The sequence below is a fragment of the Periophthalmus magnuspinnatus genome, chromosome 8 (genome assembly GCF_009829125.3).
Source record: "Periophthalmus magnuspinnatus isolate fPerMag1 chromosome 8, fPerMag1.2.pri, whole genome shotgun sequence".
NCBI classification, from domain to species: Eukaryota; Metazoa; Chordata; class Actinopteri; order Gobiiformes; family Gobiidae; genus Periophthalmus; species Periophthalmus magnuspinnatus.
The window spans coordinates 12,513,225-12,529,018 of NC_047133.1; the positions used below are offsets into that span (position 1 = coordinate 12,513,225).

General features: G+C 39.6%; 1 protein-coding gene across 1 annotated transcript; it reads right to left on the reverse strand.

The window, feature by feature from the left end:
- Positions 1-5,523: 5,523 nt before the first annotated feature.
- tob1a (transducer of ERBB2, 1a) lies at positions 5,524-12,284 on the reverse strand. Its single transcript, XM_033970567.2, has 3 exons — positions 11,329-12,284; positions 8,748-9,296; positions 5,524-7,618 (listed from the first exon to the last, which is right to left on the reverse strand). The coding sequence occupies exons 2-3, from the start codon at positions 9,075-9,077 to the stop codon at positions 6,938-6,940; spliced, it is 1,011 nt and encodes a 336-aa protein (XP_033826458.1). The 5' UTR covers positions 9,078-9,296; positions 11,329-12,284; the 3' UTR covers positions 5,524-6,937.
- Positions 12,285-15,794: the final 3,510 nt, after the last annotated feature.

Consider the following 15,794-nt stretch of genomic DNA (forward strand, 5'->3'; position numbering starts at 1 on the left):
AAATAAAACATAAATAAAATGGAGCTTTCCCTGTTTGAAAGACAAGCAGTTTCTCTGATTAAATTAAAATCATAATCATCCAGTGTGAGCAAAAAAATCAAGATTTTTTGGTCATATCACCCAGCCCTACATAATACAATGTAAAATTTTCTGTTTCAATTGTATAGTTTTTGCTAATGCGTCTCTATGTGTCCAAGCTCTATTGTTTGGAACTAACAATTCCCATGTATAATTCAACACCTTAAAGACACTGTTTAATGAGTCATGCAAACTAACCTTTACCTAATCAGGCGAACACTCCTTTAATCAAAGGCTGTACATTTACCCCATTAGCGACTTGTAGCAACAGCTAATGTGTTTCAAATGGGCATGTGAGCAACAGCTAAAGTAACAGTGTCAATAACTCTGATACGCACTTAGCCGCTCCTGTTAGCCAAACCAATAAATGTCTCTCGTTAGCATGCCAAACTGTCTAATTTTAAACACCCCTAGCTAGCATCATGAACATTGTAGGTAGTAGGCTAACACTTTTTGTTTGTTTGTTTGAGAAAAAGCATTAAACAACATGTATGCATTAGTAGTTCTATATATCTAGACATAAAGAAAGTATTTACCTTTCCTAGACTAAGCCAAGGGAGGTCAAAAACATCTGTCTACCGAAATTGTTTTATGTTGGGTACAATATGTAGGTTAATTCTATATTTTAAGGGCTGTACGTGAAGCTTTTCTCATGTATTGGAGCAAAATGTTGAGCTCTTGATCTTAATTTTAAAGCCTTTTATTGTCCGATAATCAGGAAATGCGGCATGCTAGTTGTTGTTAGCTTTACTGTGATGGTAAAACTCCGCTCTGGTGTGGAAGTTGTAAAACGCCCTTCTAAACGTATTGAATTATTGGTGAATAATTCAGATGTTTTGAATGCATAAGGTAAGTGAGGGATAATTTTGGACCACTGCAAACTGTTTAAAATGAAGTTCTGTTTTTCACATTTTTAAGACAGTACAAACCAGTACAACTACCTGTACTATATATTTTCGCAACAGGAAAAGTATATAGTTTCATCTGCCTAGCTATATTGGTAGACTACTTGGACATAAATCTAAATTGGTTTGAAATTACAAGTGGGGCAAACAAACAAGTATTGCGCAGTTTTAGATCTATCCGGTGTGTTGTTGATCGTCCATTCCCCCCTAGCTTGTATCATTTCCCAATCCTGCTTCCAGAAATAGCCACGGAGCTCAAGCGTAGGACTGGAAAGCCATTAACCGTGGAGGGGCGGGTGACATTACCATACGGCGCTGTCGGCTGGCTCGGGACCACACGCCGGCTACAGCTCCACCTGTTTTCTATGACAGGAGCCGGGGGAGAGAGGGGGGGATGGGGGGTCCTGTTACAAGAATACTGAATACTGTCAAATTCATGTGATGTAGCCCCCGTTTATATCGTGCTTTAGTGCTAGCGTAGGTACTAGTATGGTATTGGTTAAAGATGCACTGTGTAACGTTTCTAGTGGAAGGTCTGCCATTCGCTTGTCTCCTTGGAGGTGTTATTGGTTTGCCTGGAATGTTCCGCAGTATGGCATTTAAAGACCACATTTATTTGAGCAAAATTTGTCTTGCCCCACTACAGATATATCGTATACGCGGCTGTCAAGGTCACAATAAGTCAGCTGTGAAACTATCGATCAATAAAATGCTTTCTAATCAGGAAGTGTGTGTTAACATGCTAGTTGTTGTTAGCTTTACCATCGCTCTATTGTGCTTATATGTGCTTTACATTTTAGAACAGTGGACATACCGCTTTTAACGTATTTATCTTGCATTTTGTTCAATTACGTGTGTTTTCATTGCTCAGAAATTCACGGAATAACATGGTAGCCTCCCCCCCGATCTGACTCGTGGCCTAGTTATGTTATCTGCTCATCACCAAGGATATAGGAACTTTTATTGCCATACTGTGGAACTCTCCAACGCAATAACATCTCCGTGGAGACAAGCAAGTGGTCGACCCTCCACCAGAAAAGTTACATACTGCCCCTTTAACTGTGGAGTAATTAGAAAGACCTGGGTTAGGTGTTTATTCAGAGACCTCAGGTACAAGAGTAGTCCGTTTCAGGTGCCTAAAGACCTGATTTAGACCTGGTTTATTCCTGGTTCAAGAAAAGACGATTTCTAGAACAATATTGAATCCTGTCGTCATTCTTTGGCCTAATTTAGTCGTGGTTATTCAGGTTCTAATTATTAGTCTTAGTGGCATATTAGTACTACTTGGGTGTGGACCAGGTTTAGACCTGGTTTAGGCCTGGTCTTGGTTTTGACCTGGCTTTGCAGTTGTACTGGTTTAGTCCACCTTTAGAGCATAATCCATGATCTAGTTCGATCAAGTGCTTTGGTCTTGGGTGTCAGATTAATTCCAGTTCAGTATTGGTTTCAGAATGGTTTAAATCTTTTTCAAGTCTTCAGATTGTACTGGTTTTGGTTCTGGTTTGGACCTACTTTCACACTGCCTGCTCATTGTTTTTGAGAGAAAGTGAGAGGTTTGTTTCCAAAAGCACTGCTCCATTGTATCATGAACAGTGGAACAATACTATAAATTATATTTTTTGTAGCAGCAAAGATAATGTGCTTTTTTGCTGCAATCTTTTGTATATTTCTAAGGCAGGATATCAAAGCCATGTGCAAATTTCCTGTGCCTATTTAATCCTGTAGCCTATGTTGCTAAATCATTAAAAGCTTCTTTGTTGTTACTGCTAAAAGGCTTCTGCTGTATTGAGAAGCCTGTAGTCTACTATGCTAGCTAGGTAATGCATCATGTATTTTAGTACAGTTCTCCCAAGACTAGTTTACAAACCCTAACCCTAACCCTGTCTGTAAAATTACCACTTTACCTGTTACTAATGCTGTATTACAGTTGCCGTTGGTCGTCAAATTTTCCAACTTGTAAATTTACACTGGAACACACATCCATCTCAAAATTCCAACCCGGAAACTCAGACAACATTTCAGAAACCTGATTTTGTTCCAAGTTAGAAAATCTGCTTGTGCTCATACTTGTGTTATTTCCCCTGTAGCTGCTTCTCCCGTCCACCCGCTTCAGTGAACCTGCTCCTGTAGTGTTTGATACTCTGCAGATTGTAACTCGCTGCTATGCTTCGTCATCCTGATGGTTAGACAGAGCTGACGACAACAAAAACAAAGACTGGCTCTCAAATGTTGATTTATAACTTTAAATTATTATACCAATGTCTGGGTTATTCATTTTGGCTAACTTGAGAACTTCCCTAGTTTTTATTGTTAGTTTTATGTCATTATTGTACATAAACTGCATTACACAAGTCATTGTTTTTTCCGCCATGACCACTAGAACACAGAAATTCTGAGAAACGTTACTCCAATGTCCGCGTTCCGACCTCCAAGAATACATGGAAGGTATCATAACCCTATAACCCGAATCCTAACCCTAATCTTAACCTAAATGTGAAAAAAATATACTGTCAAAAATAACATTTGCTAGCATAGTCACAAATGCAAAGTGCCGTTTGTGTGGAATAAATTGGTTGGGAAAAAAATAAGACTATATTTTATTATAGTAATTATGACTATCAGCTAGCTAGCAACAACACAACTGATTAAGCTAGCAATTAAACTGTACTTTGACAAACTGTGACATTAAAATATCCACAGTTAAAGTTGTGTAGCAGGTAACATGATGTGAATACATGTTCAAAGTCTACTAGCCTATAACCTTAACTAAACTATATTTTGCAACATATTGTTACGATTGGCAGCATTGTAAAGGTTAAAAAAGGTTAAAATGATGAAACACCCAGTACCTTCAAGAAAGCCAACATAGTCTAAAACTGTGTGGTCATAATGATGGCCACAAAATCTAGCAAGACAATCTAGCTGGCAAAGATAAGCATAGAGCATTTTCCACACTGCTAGCTAGCCCTCACGTAGGTAATCATTACTCAACTACATTTTAGCCCAGAAGTACAAAAAACACATGACCAGACCAGTGATGACGAGGCAGCCCGATAAAGCTTTGGGGTCAGTCTGTCCTGGCAACAACCACACTATCTCCACTCTACCCTAGTCCATCCAAACTGCTAGCTACTAAGCGTTAGCCATGGGGAAAGTCTATTTTTACTTGAAAGCGCCTAGATCTTCTCTTGCCGAAAGATCTGCATTTCACAGTTTCACAGTATTCTTCATGCTACTAGTATCGCCTTGTGAAACGATAAGTTACAGTGGAGAAGAGATCACAGGATAGGCTTGTAATATGATTTGCCATAAACGTACATGAATACCAAAAAAGTATAGTGTAACTTCAATATCACAAGTACCGATAAATTACTCTATAATATATTGCAGTTGTAGTACTGTAGTTGGTTGGTTAAATCTACCATTAGCGCTAATTTAACACTTAGCATGTTTTAACACACACTAAATATATGTATTTAGAAAGAAGTCTACTAATATTTTTAATGGAATCGCTTTTCAAGAAAACTCTGTTACTGTAAAAGTACAGATACAGGAGCAAACAGTAAAGTATTTCAGGCAGATTAAACTGTCAAAGGTGAAGATTTTCATAATGAATTTTGCTTCTTTCAGTTCAACAGAAACAAACTCTATTTCGCAATTCTAGACATTTTTCTTGTATACTTTTGTTTGCTCAAACTATAAACTTGCTAAAAACAAACCCCTCAGCCATTTCAGCAGGTCTCAGACTATAGTAATATATATATTTTTACTTTTCTGCGCAGTTCAAAAATATAGTGGCGCAGCTAGTACAGATACCTGCTCTCAAATGTGGAGATGTAAAAGTTAAAAATATCTGTGGTAAAATGTCAAGTAAAGTGAAGATACATTAACAATTGTACTTAAACACAGTACTTCTACTTTTGTACTGTTAGCTAAACCTCGTTGCATATTGACATTTGTTCTGTTACTCCAACGGGGCCTGTACAGTATTGCGAAATTGTCAATTGAAAGTAATGCTATTTACTGGTGTAAACATGGGTGATTTATGTTAGCAATATGCACTGTGGCATAGCATAGCAGGAAACCAGTGTTATTAATATGAGCTAGCACCCACCCACACATACATCTGCATATGTAATGACATTAGCTATACAGCCTACTGTTCACACACATTATGCACTGTGAATCATGCTAAGTAGGCCTATGTGTTAAAATACATAATCTGACTTTCAAATATAGCAGTAACTTATCATGAATACTTGTACTAGGCTAAGTGAGGAGACTTGTATGCTGTCTTAGTCAAACATTTGTTGGTTATGCTAGCTTTATCATAAAATAAGCTATGCTAGCCAGTTGAGCTAGCCTTCATTACCATAATTCTAGTCCTTCTCAAACATTAACCAGTTAATTTTTACTAACCTGAGTTTTAGTTAATGTTTTTTTGAATGTGTTGTTATATTATTGTCACAACAGAAATTGGTTTATCAAAGCTCAAATGTGTTATTTATTCATCGACTCAAGGATCACCCAACAAGTGCTCTTATTTTCAAGCATTTTAATACAAACTTAATAAACTATCAGTCCCTCTTAACATGTAAGACACTGACTCAGAATACTTTGTTATACCGTCTTGTTTTTATCAAGTATTGCACAATGTAGGTACAAAATTAATATACGATTACATTTTGTCCATAATATAGCAAAAATCTTTAAACTTTTAACAGAAAATACAACTCTTATGTTTTGTCAAAAAAGCAAATATCCTTAAATCCCACCACTACGGAATATTCTGTACACAATCTTTAGAATAGTTTTTCAAAGATGGATTCATTTTATAATTTCAATAAAAAAAGAAAACATAAAGTTGCTGCAGCCATCACAGATCACTGGAGTAGTAAAAAGATATAAATGCAATACCATGTCGTAGAAACAATAGATACTCTGATATTTTACAAACTCTGTACTAAATTAAATTATACAATTAGAAAAAAGACCAAGAAATCCCACATATTTAAGCCAATTTATGCAAAATTGGCGGTGTCCAGTTGTGTTTAAATACTGACAGGCCATGACTCGTGGTGGTATTTCATTTTTTTTTTTTTTGTCTTTTACATATCTTAAAACAATTACATAAAAAAATAGTTTGTGCTTGGTTGGCAAAAGAAATAACAATGATTTATGTTGCACGTTTAAGTAACCAAGCTTGGACATTTGGTACTACAAGCTTCATATTGGAAATTTAAACTCAAGGGGGCAAACTACATCACCCTTGGGCTCATGCTGTTATAGACTTGTAACAAATAAGATCTTACTCTCCACAAGTCCGGTTTTGAAATGACATTCGCTTTGTTTACATTTTTTGTATAGATTTTTTGAAATTTTCTTTTATAAATGTGCATTAATGTATACGTTCCCCCTGTCACATTATCTCTGGCCGTTTATGTCAACACTCCAGAAAAGGAATAGCGTGAATTAAAATGTTTTCCTGATTCGAGTAGCTTTGACTAGATTAGGTTGACTTGACTTAAAATGGCTAGCGTGTTTCAACATTTACTGATTGGTTTCAATATTGGGATCTGTGATATGGCAAAATGATAAGGTCAATATTTATGTAAAGTTAATAGCTTCATATTGCCTTCAAGAGGTAACAAAAACAGTCGGTTTCTTCTGAGAGTTCACACTTTGCTGTGATTGGGTGAATACACCTGTCACTCAAAGCATGACAGAGGCTGACCTTAAAAAAAGTGGGTGGGCAAAGTGTTTCATTTCAAGTGCAATTGTGTTGAACTTTCAATACAATATTAAAATCAGTCAGAAACATCTACGTCTTATAGTTAAATCGAACTAGTCAAAACTACTCAAATCAACAAATATCCCGAAATCATTCCAACCAACACAACTATTCCTTTTGTGCAGTGCAGTAGTAGCTTAAGTAGTACCTTTCTTATGAGTACTTAGTTGGCCATAACTGGCTGGAATTGCTGGTTTGAATACTGCATGTTGTTCAAGCTGAAATTCAAGCCTTCCATGAGGGACTTGTCGTTAAGGCCACCGTAGGCGGCGAACACGTCAAAGGCATTGCTGTACGGGAGCGAGTTGAGGTTGAGCGAACTTTCTGGGAACAGCGAGCTCTGATTTGCCTGCCCCTGCAAATTCGGAAACACGAACTCCTTGGCGTTGGGCGAAAGGGCGGACGACTTTTGGTGCCCACCGAGTCCTAATCCGTACAGAGAGTGCATGGAGCTCGACATGGCTTTTTGCTTGAGGAGATTGTTCACATTGAGGCCCAGATTGGTCGGGGATGTACGCGCCGCGGCAGGCTTGTTCCCGGCACCGGTTGCCCCATTGGCGTTCCCGTTGCGCCCACTGCTCTTCATTTTAGTGGAGCCGAACTTGGTGGCTGCAAACGTTGCCGTGGTGAAGGTGAGAGGTTGAGTGGAGCGGGGCATAAAAGTAGGGCTGACCGCCGCGGAGTGACCGAAGGGAGGGGAAGGTGAGCTGGACCCGGGTGAGGCGTTGAGGGGCTCATTGATGGGCATGAAGACCTGGGCGTCCGGGTTGAAGCTGTTGCGGATCTCCTTATCCAAGTCCAGGGTGTTGTTCACCTGGTCACCGCTATCGTCCACATATAGCACCTAAAATGGATCAAATACAAAATACTTATTGGCTTGATTTCATTTATTGTTTTTGGTTTTTAGAACGTCATGATGTCAAAGTCCCAGATGGGGGCAAGAGCAAGTTTTAACGATTGATTTGTACTTTGTCGTGAAATATTACAAAAGGTAAATTCACAAATGTTGAACCGGATCATTTCTATTAGCGACAAAACCTAAGAGCTCACGGAATTACAACAAAAAGCTGCATTTTAACTATATTCATTACAGCTTGCCCCATCTGTGTTTAATTTTATTGGCCTATAGAATAAATATATTGTTGGGTTTCGCATGACAGCAACCCCCATAGCCTTGGATTAACATACCAAATTATGGACTCATAAATGACAAACTGAAGCATATATCATAACTACTCATGAAAATATAGGAATTAATACAGGAATACTAGTGCTTGTTCCCATCTGAGAAAGGGACATGACCACATTGTAAACTTTTACAAGTCTAAATCAAAATGGCTACCCTCCAGCTCAATAAACTTCAGTAATAATTGCTTTGTAAGGGTGTTTAATTTTATGACACATTACAATTACGCTATGGAGATTAAAATACATTGTTAAGTGCCTAGAGTCTATAATTCATTTTTAATCGTCAAAAGTACTGGGTTGAGTTATTTTTATATTTTGTAACCCGTGCACAATTGAATCCTGATACGAACAATGCATACCAATTGTTTTGATTACTTCATAAATGCATTAAAACTAATTACAAATTGATGTGATTGCTGTTGGTGCTCTCAAGTCTTTAACAAATCTGTTTAATAGCTTACACTCGCCAATAACTGATAATAAAATCTAGTCAGTATCACAGACGTGGTGAGGGGGAACTGGAAAGCTGTTTAAAATCCCACTCTCATCAATTCATATTATCGTTGTGTCCTTGGGCATGACACCTTTTAATCTTGTCAACATACAAATGAAAGTATGAGTGAATGCCGTGTCTTTGCCGGTCACCCCTAAGTTAGCGGTGACTATAGAAGCTAGTTTACCATCACCAGCGTGCAAGGAGTATTTACTTTATGGCTGAATGATTTGGGAAAAATTATCTATAATATGACTTCATTAAGGGACCATTTATGTATTACGATCACTACCTTGACTGGCCCCTTCTCTCCGATCTGGTAGGACACTTCGTAGGGGTCGATCCACACGCTGAGCTCTTGCGGTAGGTTGTTTCGGACGTCGTCGATGTCCAACCCGCTCTCCTTGGCCGCCTTCTCAACCACGGGGTCCACCTTCTCCCCCACGTGGATGCACCTGAACCCGGACCCTTTGTATGGCTTATCGGGGTACCAGTGGCCCTCATATTTTTGCTTCAGTTGCCTCTCTAACTCCTCCCCGAAAATGTTGACGCGGCGCCGAGGCAGCTTGTTGTACAGGTAGGAGATGATGAAGTTGAGAGCTACTTGGATTTCTAGCTGCATAGCGTTTCACTGAATGTAGCAAGAGGTTGAAAGAGCTTGTTCCGCTAGATTGTTGTTGCTGTTGTGCGTGGTTGGCAACTCAAATTTTGTCCAAGCGGGATGGCTATGGAACCCAAAGTGAATGAAGTCAAGTTGGCTCAAATCAAAAGTGCTGGTTTAGTTGAACTGCTGTGTTTTTTTTGTTTGTTTTTTGTTTTTTTTCCACAGGATGGTTTTTTCCTGCAATAACAAAGGAGACAATAGCGCCATGTTAGTCTTTCACATTCGAAAACAGTACACATTGTTAGTGTCATTTTTGGCAGTGGCTGAGTGAGGAACAATGCATTTGTCATTGTAAGCAAAGTGTCAAAATAAACCTGCAAAGTTTTTTGGTTTTTTTGATAAAGTAAATATCGGTAATTATTTAACAATATCTATATGTTGTAGTGTTGTCACGATGCTAAAATTTCAAACTTGATTTCGATATTTAAGAACAGACTTCATAATGATTTTGATATCCAAATGATAATTTTTCGACAATATTGTAATTTTCAACACAAAATAATAGTATTTGTTTGTACCATGTGGTCTTATACTGGTAAGTGTTCAGGAAAGATCAAATTGTATCCAGTTATGTGATTTTTTATTTATTTTTTCAGAATCTATACTTGCTTAAATGAGTATCTAATTTTGATAATATATGATTAATATCTGATTTTCAATTCAATTTCAATTTTGACAAACCTTATATGTTAAATTTCAAGTTTTGTTCTGTTGTTTAGTTTTTACCTTTGTACAGTATGTTGCCTTGAAAAACAATCTCATATGTATGTACTGTATATAAATTATAATTTATTTGAAATCAATTATATAAATAAAGTATTGAGAACAATTGAATGTTTGATTTGTGTTCCATTGTTCTTCTTATGTTTATAGAATTTTGTCTTGAAAAATGGTACACTGCTCATATGTGGGGTAGATATTGTATCCAATCTGTAATGTATTATAAATATGTGCATTGGTATTAACAGCAAGACATAAGCAATGGATGTCTGTCTTGTCTATCGTGTAATAATTGTTAATTTTTATTTAATTTTTTTTACCCCTGTACAGCATTTCCCATTAAAAACTACAACTAAATATACATTGTAGTGTATATGATTTAAGATATGTTCTAATTTCACCATCCTTAAAATAAAAAAAACAGATAACAAGTCGTACTAATTGGGTTTATGTGTCACTACATTGTTGTGTGACACATTTAAATCCCTCACAAAGGTATAGGACAACGCACAAGGCAGCCCTGGCCCTGTGGAATCCAGTTACATAATACCCTACATTATGTTACTGAGCAGCGTATTGACGTTTGCACGGAGGGGGAAAAAAAAAAAAAAAAAAACCTCGTGCGTGGACAGTGAGCTTAATTTAAAACCCACCTAACGCTTTATCAGTAATACCTTCTATGTTTATGTAAAAAATATTAAATTAAATATTGCAATGTGTAGTTTTATTGCAGGCGTAAACCTTTTGGCACAGTCTGGTTTGGTATGCGCGAAGCACTCCATACAAAACCAAGCCCCATATTGAAAACAGTGTTGAAATAAGCCACTGTTGTTACGCCCATGTTAGCAAATTTACACAACCAGAATGCACGGAAAACTGGATTGAAATACGCGTTGCAACTAGGAACAGATGAAAATAATCAGGCGATAAACAAATGATCGCTGCGCCTGGGGAAACGTCGCGTATTTCAATGTTATTACGCACTTTTACGCACAAAATTCCCAACGCGAATTCATGTATTTTTCAGTGCTCGTTATAACGGTGATAATCTTGCGTAATCTTGCTCTCGTTTGGGCGAACTGTCATTGGAATAAAAAGCCCAAGGAAGAAAACAGAAGTTGCGAAATGGCTACAGGTCTTGTTGCGTCTCAACCCGTTCCGAGGCACCACCAACAGCAAGCCCCGTTACATTGAGCCTATTTGCACAGACTAGCAAACCAAACATTCAACACTAATGACATTTTAACCCCCGAGGAGGATTATAGCTGTGCGTAAAACTAACAGGGTGGTTATATTAGGACGTGTCGCTGTAGCTAAGGTAAGATAAGAAATAAGTACAGTTTTATCGCTTGGAAAAACACATCCACCCCTCCCTAAGTTCACACTGACGCAGCAAATCAGCTTATAAGTATGGAAAAGACATTGGCACGGCATCTAGCCACTAAAGTACGCAAAGGTTACGATAACAAGCAACGTAATGCATACTTACTTTAGTAAAAAATAAGGATTCTCAGTAGTAGTAGTTCAAAAGTACCGTTAGTTAGTGCAAATAAAAAAGTATAAATACTTTCTTCACATAGAATATATTATGAACTGTACAAAAAAAGTAATCCAGTACGTGTAGATTTTGAGGATTGGCGTTTACGGCTGTTTTCGGTTGCTATTTTTAATTTTTGAAGTGTATTTTCGTCCTCTTTCAGCAGGCTTGCAGAGTAGCTCCCTCCTACACGGGAGCGTAGCAACTTCGTCCCCCTGGCTGCTCCGCCGTCGCCTGTATTTATAGCCTCCCTCCACCACGGGCACGAGGTGGGCGGTGATGCGGTTCCAGAGGTCAAAACAATACGCACGGAGCTGATTGGTTCTGAGCGCACGTCCCGCCTCTAACGTTATCAGCAGGACGCGCGCTGATTGGCTCCCGTGCGCTGTCACTTTTGGAGACATATGATCCGGGCTGTGGAACTGGGAGAGACGCCTATGAGGAGCTGTGTTTGCGTCAGAGCTAACCTACACAGGTCTGTACTGATTACAAAAGGCACAAGTGATTAATGTTATGGTAAAAACACAAGTGCAAACAGTTTTAGACGTTTTCAGACAAACGTTGGCGTAGATATCATAATAATAAACACGTTGTCATGTGATATAAAGCTGTAATCGCATTGGTTCAGGTTGGAAAGTGCTGGGTTGTGATCTGTCTTTCATTAGTGAGTCTTTATTCCATTGAGCTATTATGCCATTACGCATTTCTAAGCATTTTTACGCACGATCGCTCTTCCTAATCTGGGCATTTATCACCAAAACAGCGTGAAAATCAAACGGTTTTTTGTATTTTTATTCTACATGTAGCCACGAAGAACGACGTTTTTGTCCGTGGGAATCATAACCCGGCGATGACATTCAAGTTAAGCCGTTTATATAGAGGAGATTCCCTGCAAAACAACCCAGCCGGCTGCAAAGCGAAGAGCCGTGGGTGCGTGGGCGGGTGGGTGTAGGTGGGTGGGTGGATGGGGTGCTGCCGAGCGCTATCGAGAAAACACAAGCGCTGATTGGTCCAAAACGGGGCAGGAGCGTGGAGGGGCCCGACGGCGAGTGGTGTGCCCGTATCCAAGGTGCTGATGTCGGCTGCGCACGTCACGGCTCGCACGGACGCACGCCGTTGCCAAATTTAAAGCGCCCCAATAGACATATGAAGTAACAACAACAGGCAACTGCGCCGTGTCACTGTCGCTTTGCCCTGATAATGGAATAATATAGTCATCTGAAATGTATTTGTCCAGACGCCAGACCAAAATAGAACCCGCATTAGAACATTTTGTCTTCTTGATACTTGCATAGATAGTGACAAATGTTAATGTTAATCTTAATCGCAAACCTGTGCGTAAATCTGATAATTTAAAACAAACAGGGTTAAGGAGTAGCAGCATTACCTAGTGTATTATCATTTAGCAGGTTAATAGGATAGTGGTTTATATATTTATGTAGTAGTGGTAGTAGTAGCTGAAGCAGTAGCAACAGTAGCCATAAGGCAGCAGTAGCAGCTAGGAACAAGTGTAAGTGTAAGTAGCAAAAGTAGTAGCATTGGCAGTGAGCTGTAGTTGTAGTGGTACGAGAAGTAGCATTAGTAGTAGTAGCAGTAATAGTAGTAGCAGTAATTTTAGTTAATTTAGTAATTCTGCAGTAGTAGTAGAAGCACCAATAGTAGCAGCAACAACAATGTAGCAGTAGGAACAGTAAGTAGTGGTATTGAGCAGTACTTGTAGTAGAACAAGAAGTACTATTAGTAGCAGTAGCGGCAAAATTAGTTATAGTTAGTCATAGTCATGGTGGTTTGGAAATAGTAGTAGCTGAAGAGGAAGCAGCAATAGTTGTAGTATCAGTGGTACTAGTAGGTAGCAGCAGGAGCATTAGTTATGATAGCAAAAGTAGTAGTGGTAGTAACAATTTGAACAATATTAGACAGTAGTAGAAGTAGTAGTAGGATTATTAGTAGTGGGAAAAGTGTGTTACTACTTAACTCAATTGCTTTTCATGCTACTATAGTACATTGTATAAATTATCGTGCCATTTACGGAAGTTTTCCATCGTTTCGGAAAAATCTCTCCTCCGCGAATGTTTTCCTCGCTGACATATTGCCCTTACATTCTTGAGGCACTTAGCTCTTGCCAAGCGGTATCATGTGCAGCCCCCCTCCCTCTCTCTCTCCCTCTCTCCCTCCCTCTCTCTCTCCCTCTCTGCCTCTCTCCCTCCCTACTTTTCTCTGTCTCTCTATGTGTATATTTCTCTCTCACTCTCTCCAACCCTCCACCTTTCTCTCTCTCCCCCTGTCTCTCTATATCTCTTTCTCACTTTCTCTCCAACCCTCCTGCTTTCTACCTCTCCCTCCCTCCCTCCCTCCCTCCTTCCCTCCCTTTCTCTTTATCTCTCTTTCTCTCTTCCACTTCCTCCTATATTTCCTCCCACTTTTCCCACCTCTTTCTCTCCTTTTCTCTCTTTATCCCCTCTCTCCCTTGTTTTCTACATCTCTCTCACCCCCTTTACTTTTCTCTTCCTCCTCTCTGTACCTTTCACCCTCTCACTCTACCTCCCCCTGGCTCTCTCTCTTTCTCCCTCAATCTCTCTACTTTTCTCTCTTCTTCTCTCTCTCTACCTCTCATACTCTACCCCTGTCTGCTTCCCTCTCTCTGTCCTCTCTCCCTCCTCTCTCTTTCCTTCGCTCTCTGCCTCACTCTCTCTTTCTGTCTCACTTGCTACCTCCCTCTCTCTCACTGGCTACCTGCCTCTCTGTCCTTCTCTCTTCCTCTACTCTCTCTCTCCCTTACCCTCTACCTCCCTCTCTCTTTCTCTCACTCTCTCCCTTGCTCTCTGCCTCCCTCTCAATTTCTCCCTCAGTCTCTCTACTTTTCTCTCCCTCCTTCTCTCTCTCTACCTCTCACCCTCACACTCTACCCCCGTCTACCCCCCTCTCTCTTCTCTCCTTTGCTCTCTCAATCTACCTCCTCACTCTTCCTGTCTCTGTCTCTCTCCATCCTTCTCTTCCTTCTCTCTCCCTCTCTCTTTTCTCTTTTCTATGTGTGTTAAAGGGCTCCTCCACCAGAGAGTTCCTGTTCCCGTTCGGACCCAGCGTGGTCTGGCTAAAGCTAACACAGAGCAGAGATTGTAGGATCAGGTTTATAAATGGCAGGAGGGTGGCTGGGAGAGAGCACAGTTTGTAGTATAGAAGTAACAGTAGTAGTCGTGGTATAGTTTTAGTAGTAGTAGTAGTAGTATATTTGCAGTAGCTGGCGTGGCTAAAGCTAACACAGAGCAGAGATTGTAGGCTCAGGTTTATAAAGGTCAGGAGCGCGGCTGCATGGAGAGTCCTGTGAATTAGGCCCCTTTTTACAGTTAACAGCCGTATAGTGTCACATGTTGTAAAGTACTAGTAGTAGCTGTAGTGGAACAAGAAGCAGTAGTAGTAGTAGTAGTAGTGGTAGCAGTTTGGTGGTAGAAGTAATGGTAGTTGTAGTGTAGCAATGTTACCAGTTGTATTTGTAGTAGTGGTAGCAGCTACAGTAGCAATTCGGTGTAGTAGTGGTACTAGTAGTGGTGGTAGTATTAGTAGTAGTAGCAGAGGACTCGACGGGGACAAAGGGGTCTGTTGTCCGGGCCCCAGAGTCTTTCTCTATTTCTGATAATTTATATTACAGGGCGGCGCATGTGAGGCTTTTTGCCCCGGGCCCCCAAATTTCTGATTGATAGTAGTAGTAGTAGTAGTAGTAGTAGTAGTAGTAGTAGTATAGTGCGAGTAGTGGTAGTTGTAGCTGTAGTACAGTGCGAGTAGTGGTAATTGTAGCAGTAGAATAGTTGTAGTGGTGGTGGTAGTAGTGGTAGTTTTAGCAGTAGTATAGATCTAGTAGTGGTAGTAGTAGTTGTTGTAGCATTAGTACAGTTGTAGTAGGGGTAGTAGTAGTTGTTGTAGCATTAGTACAGTTGTAGTAGTGGTAGTTGTAGTAGGGGTAGTAGTAGTAGTAGTAGTTATGGTAGTGGTAGCAGCGGTAGCTGTCGCAGTAGATTAGTTGTAATAGTGGTAGTTTTAGCAGTAGAATAGTTGTAGTAATGGTAATAGTTCTAGTAGTGGTATAGTTGCAATTGCTGTAGAAGATTCAGCTGTAGTACTCATACAATATTAATGTCATAAGCAACAATAGCAGTTGTATTTGTGGTAGTAGCAGAAATAATAGTGGTAGTAGCATTAGTTTAGACCTGAACGGTTTTAGTCCAGATTTTGGGCCTTGGTTTGAACCTGGTTTAGTTCTGGTTTAGGGGCCATTTCCAACATTAATCTTTTCTTTATTACATAGACGTTGGTCAAAACATTCAACACCCACATGACTGAGCTACCAAACACTAGCTTAAACACTCAGTTAGCATGTTATGTCAAGACCTGGATGTAGTCAGGTCAGTGGCCATATAAAGAGC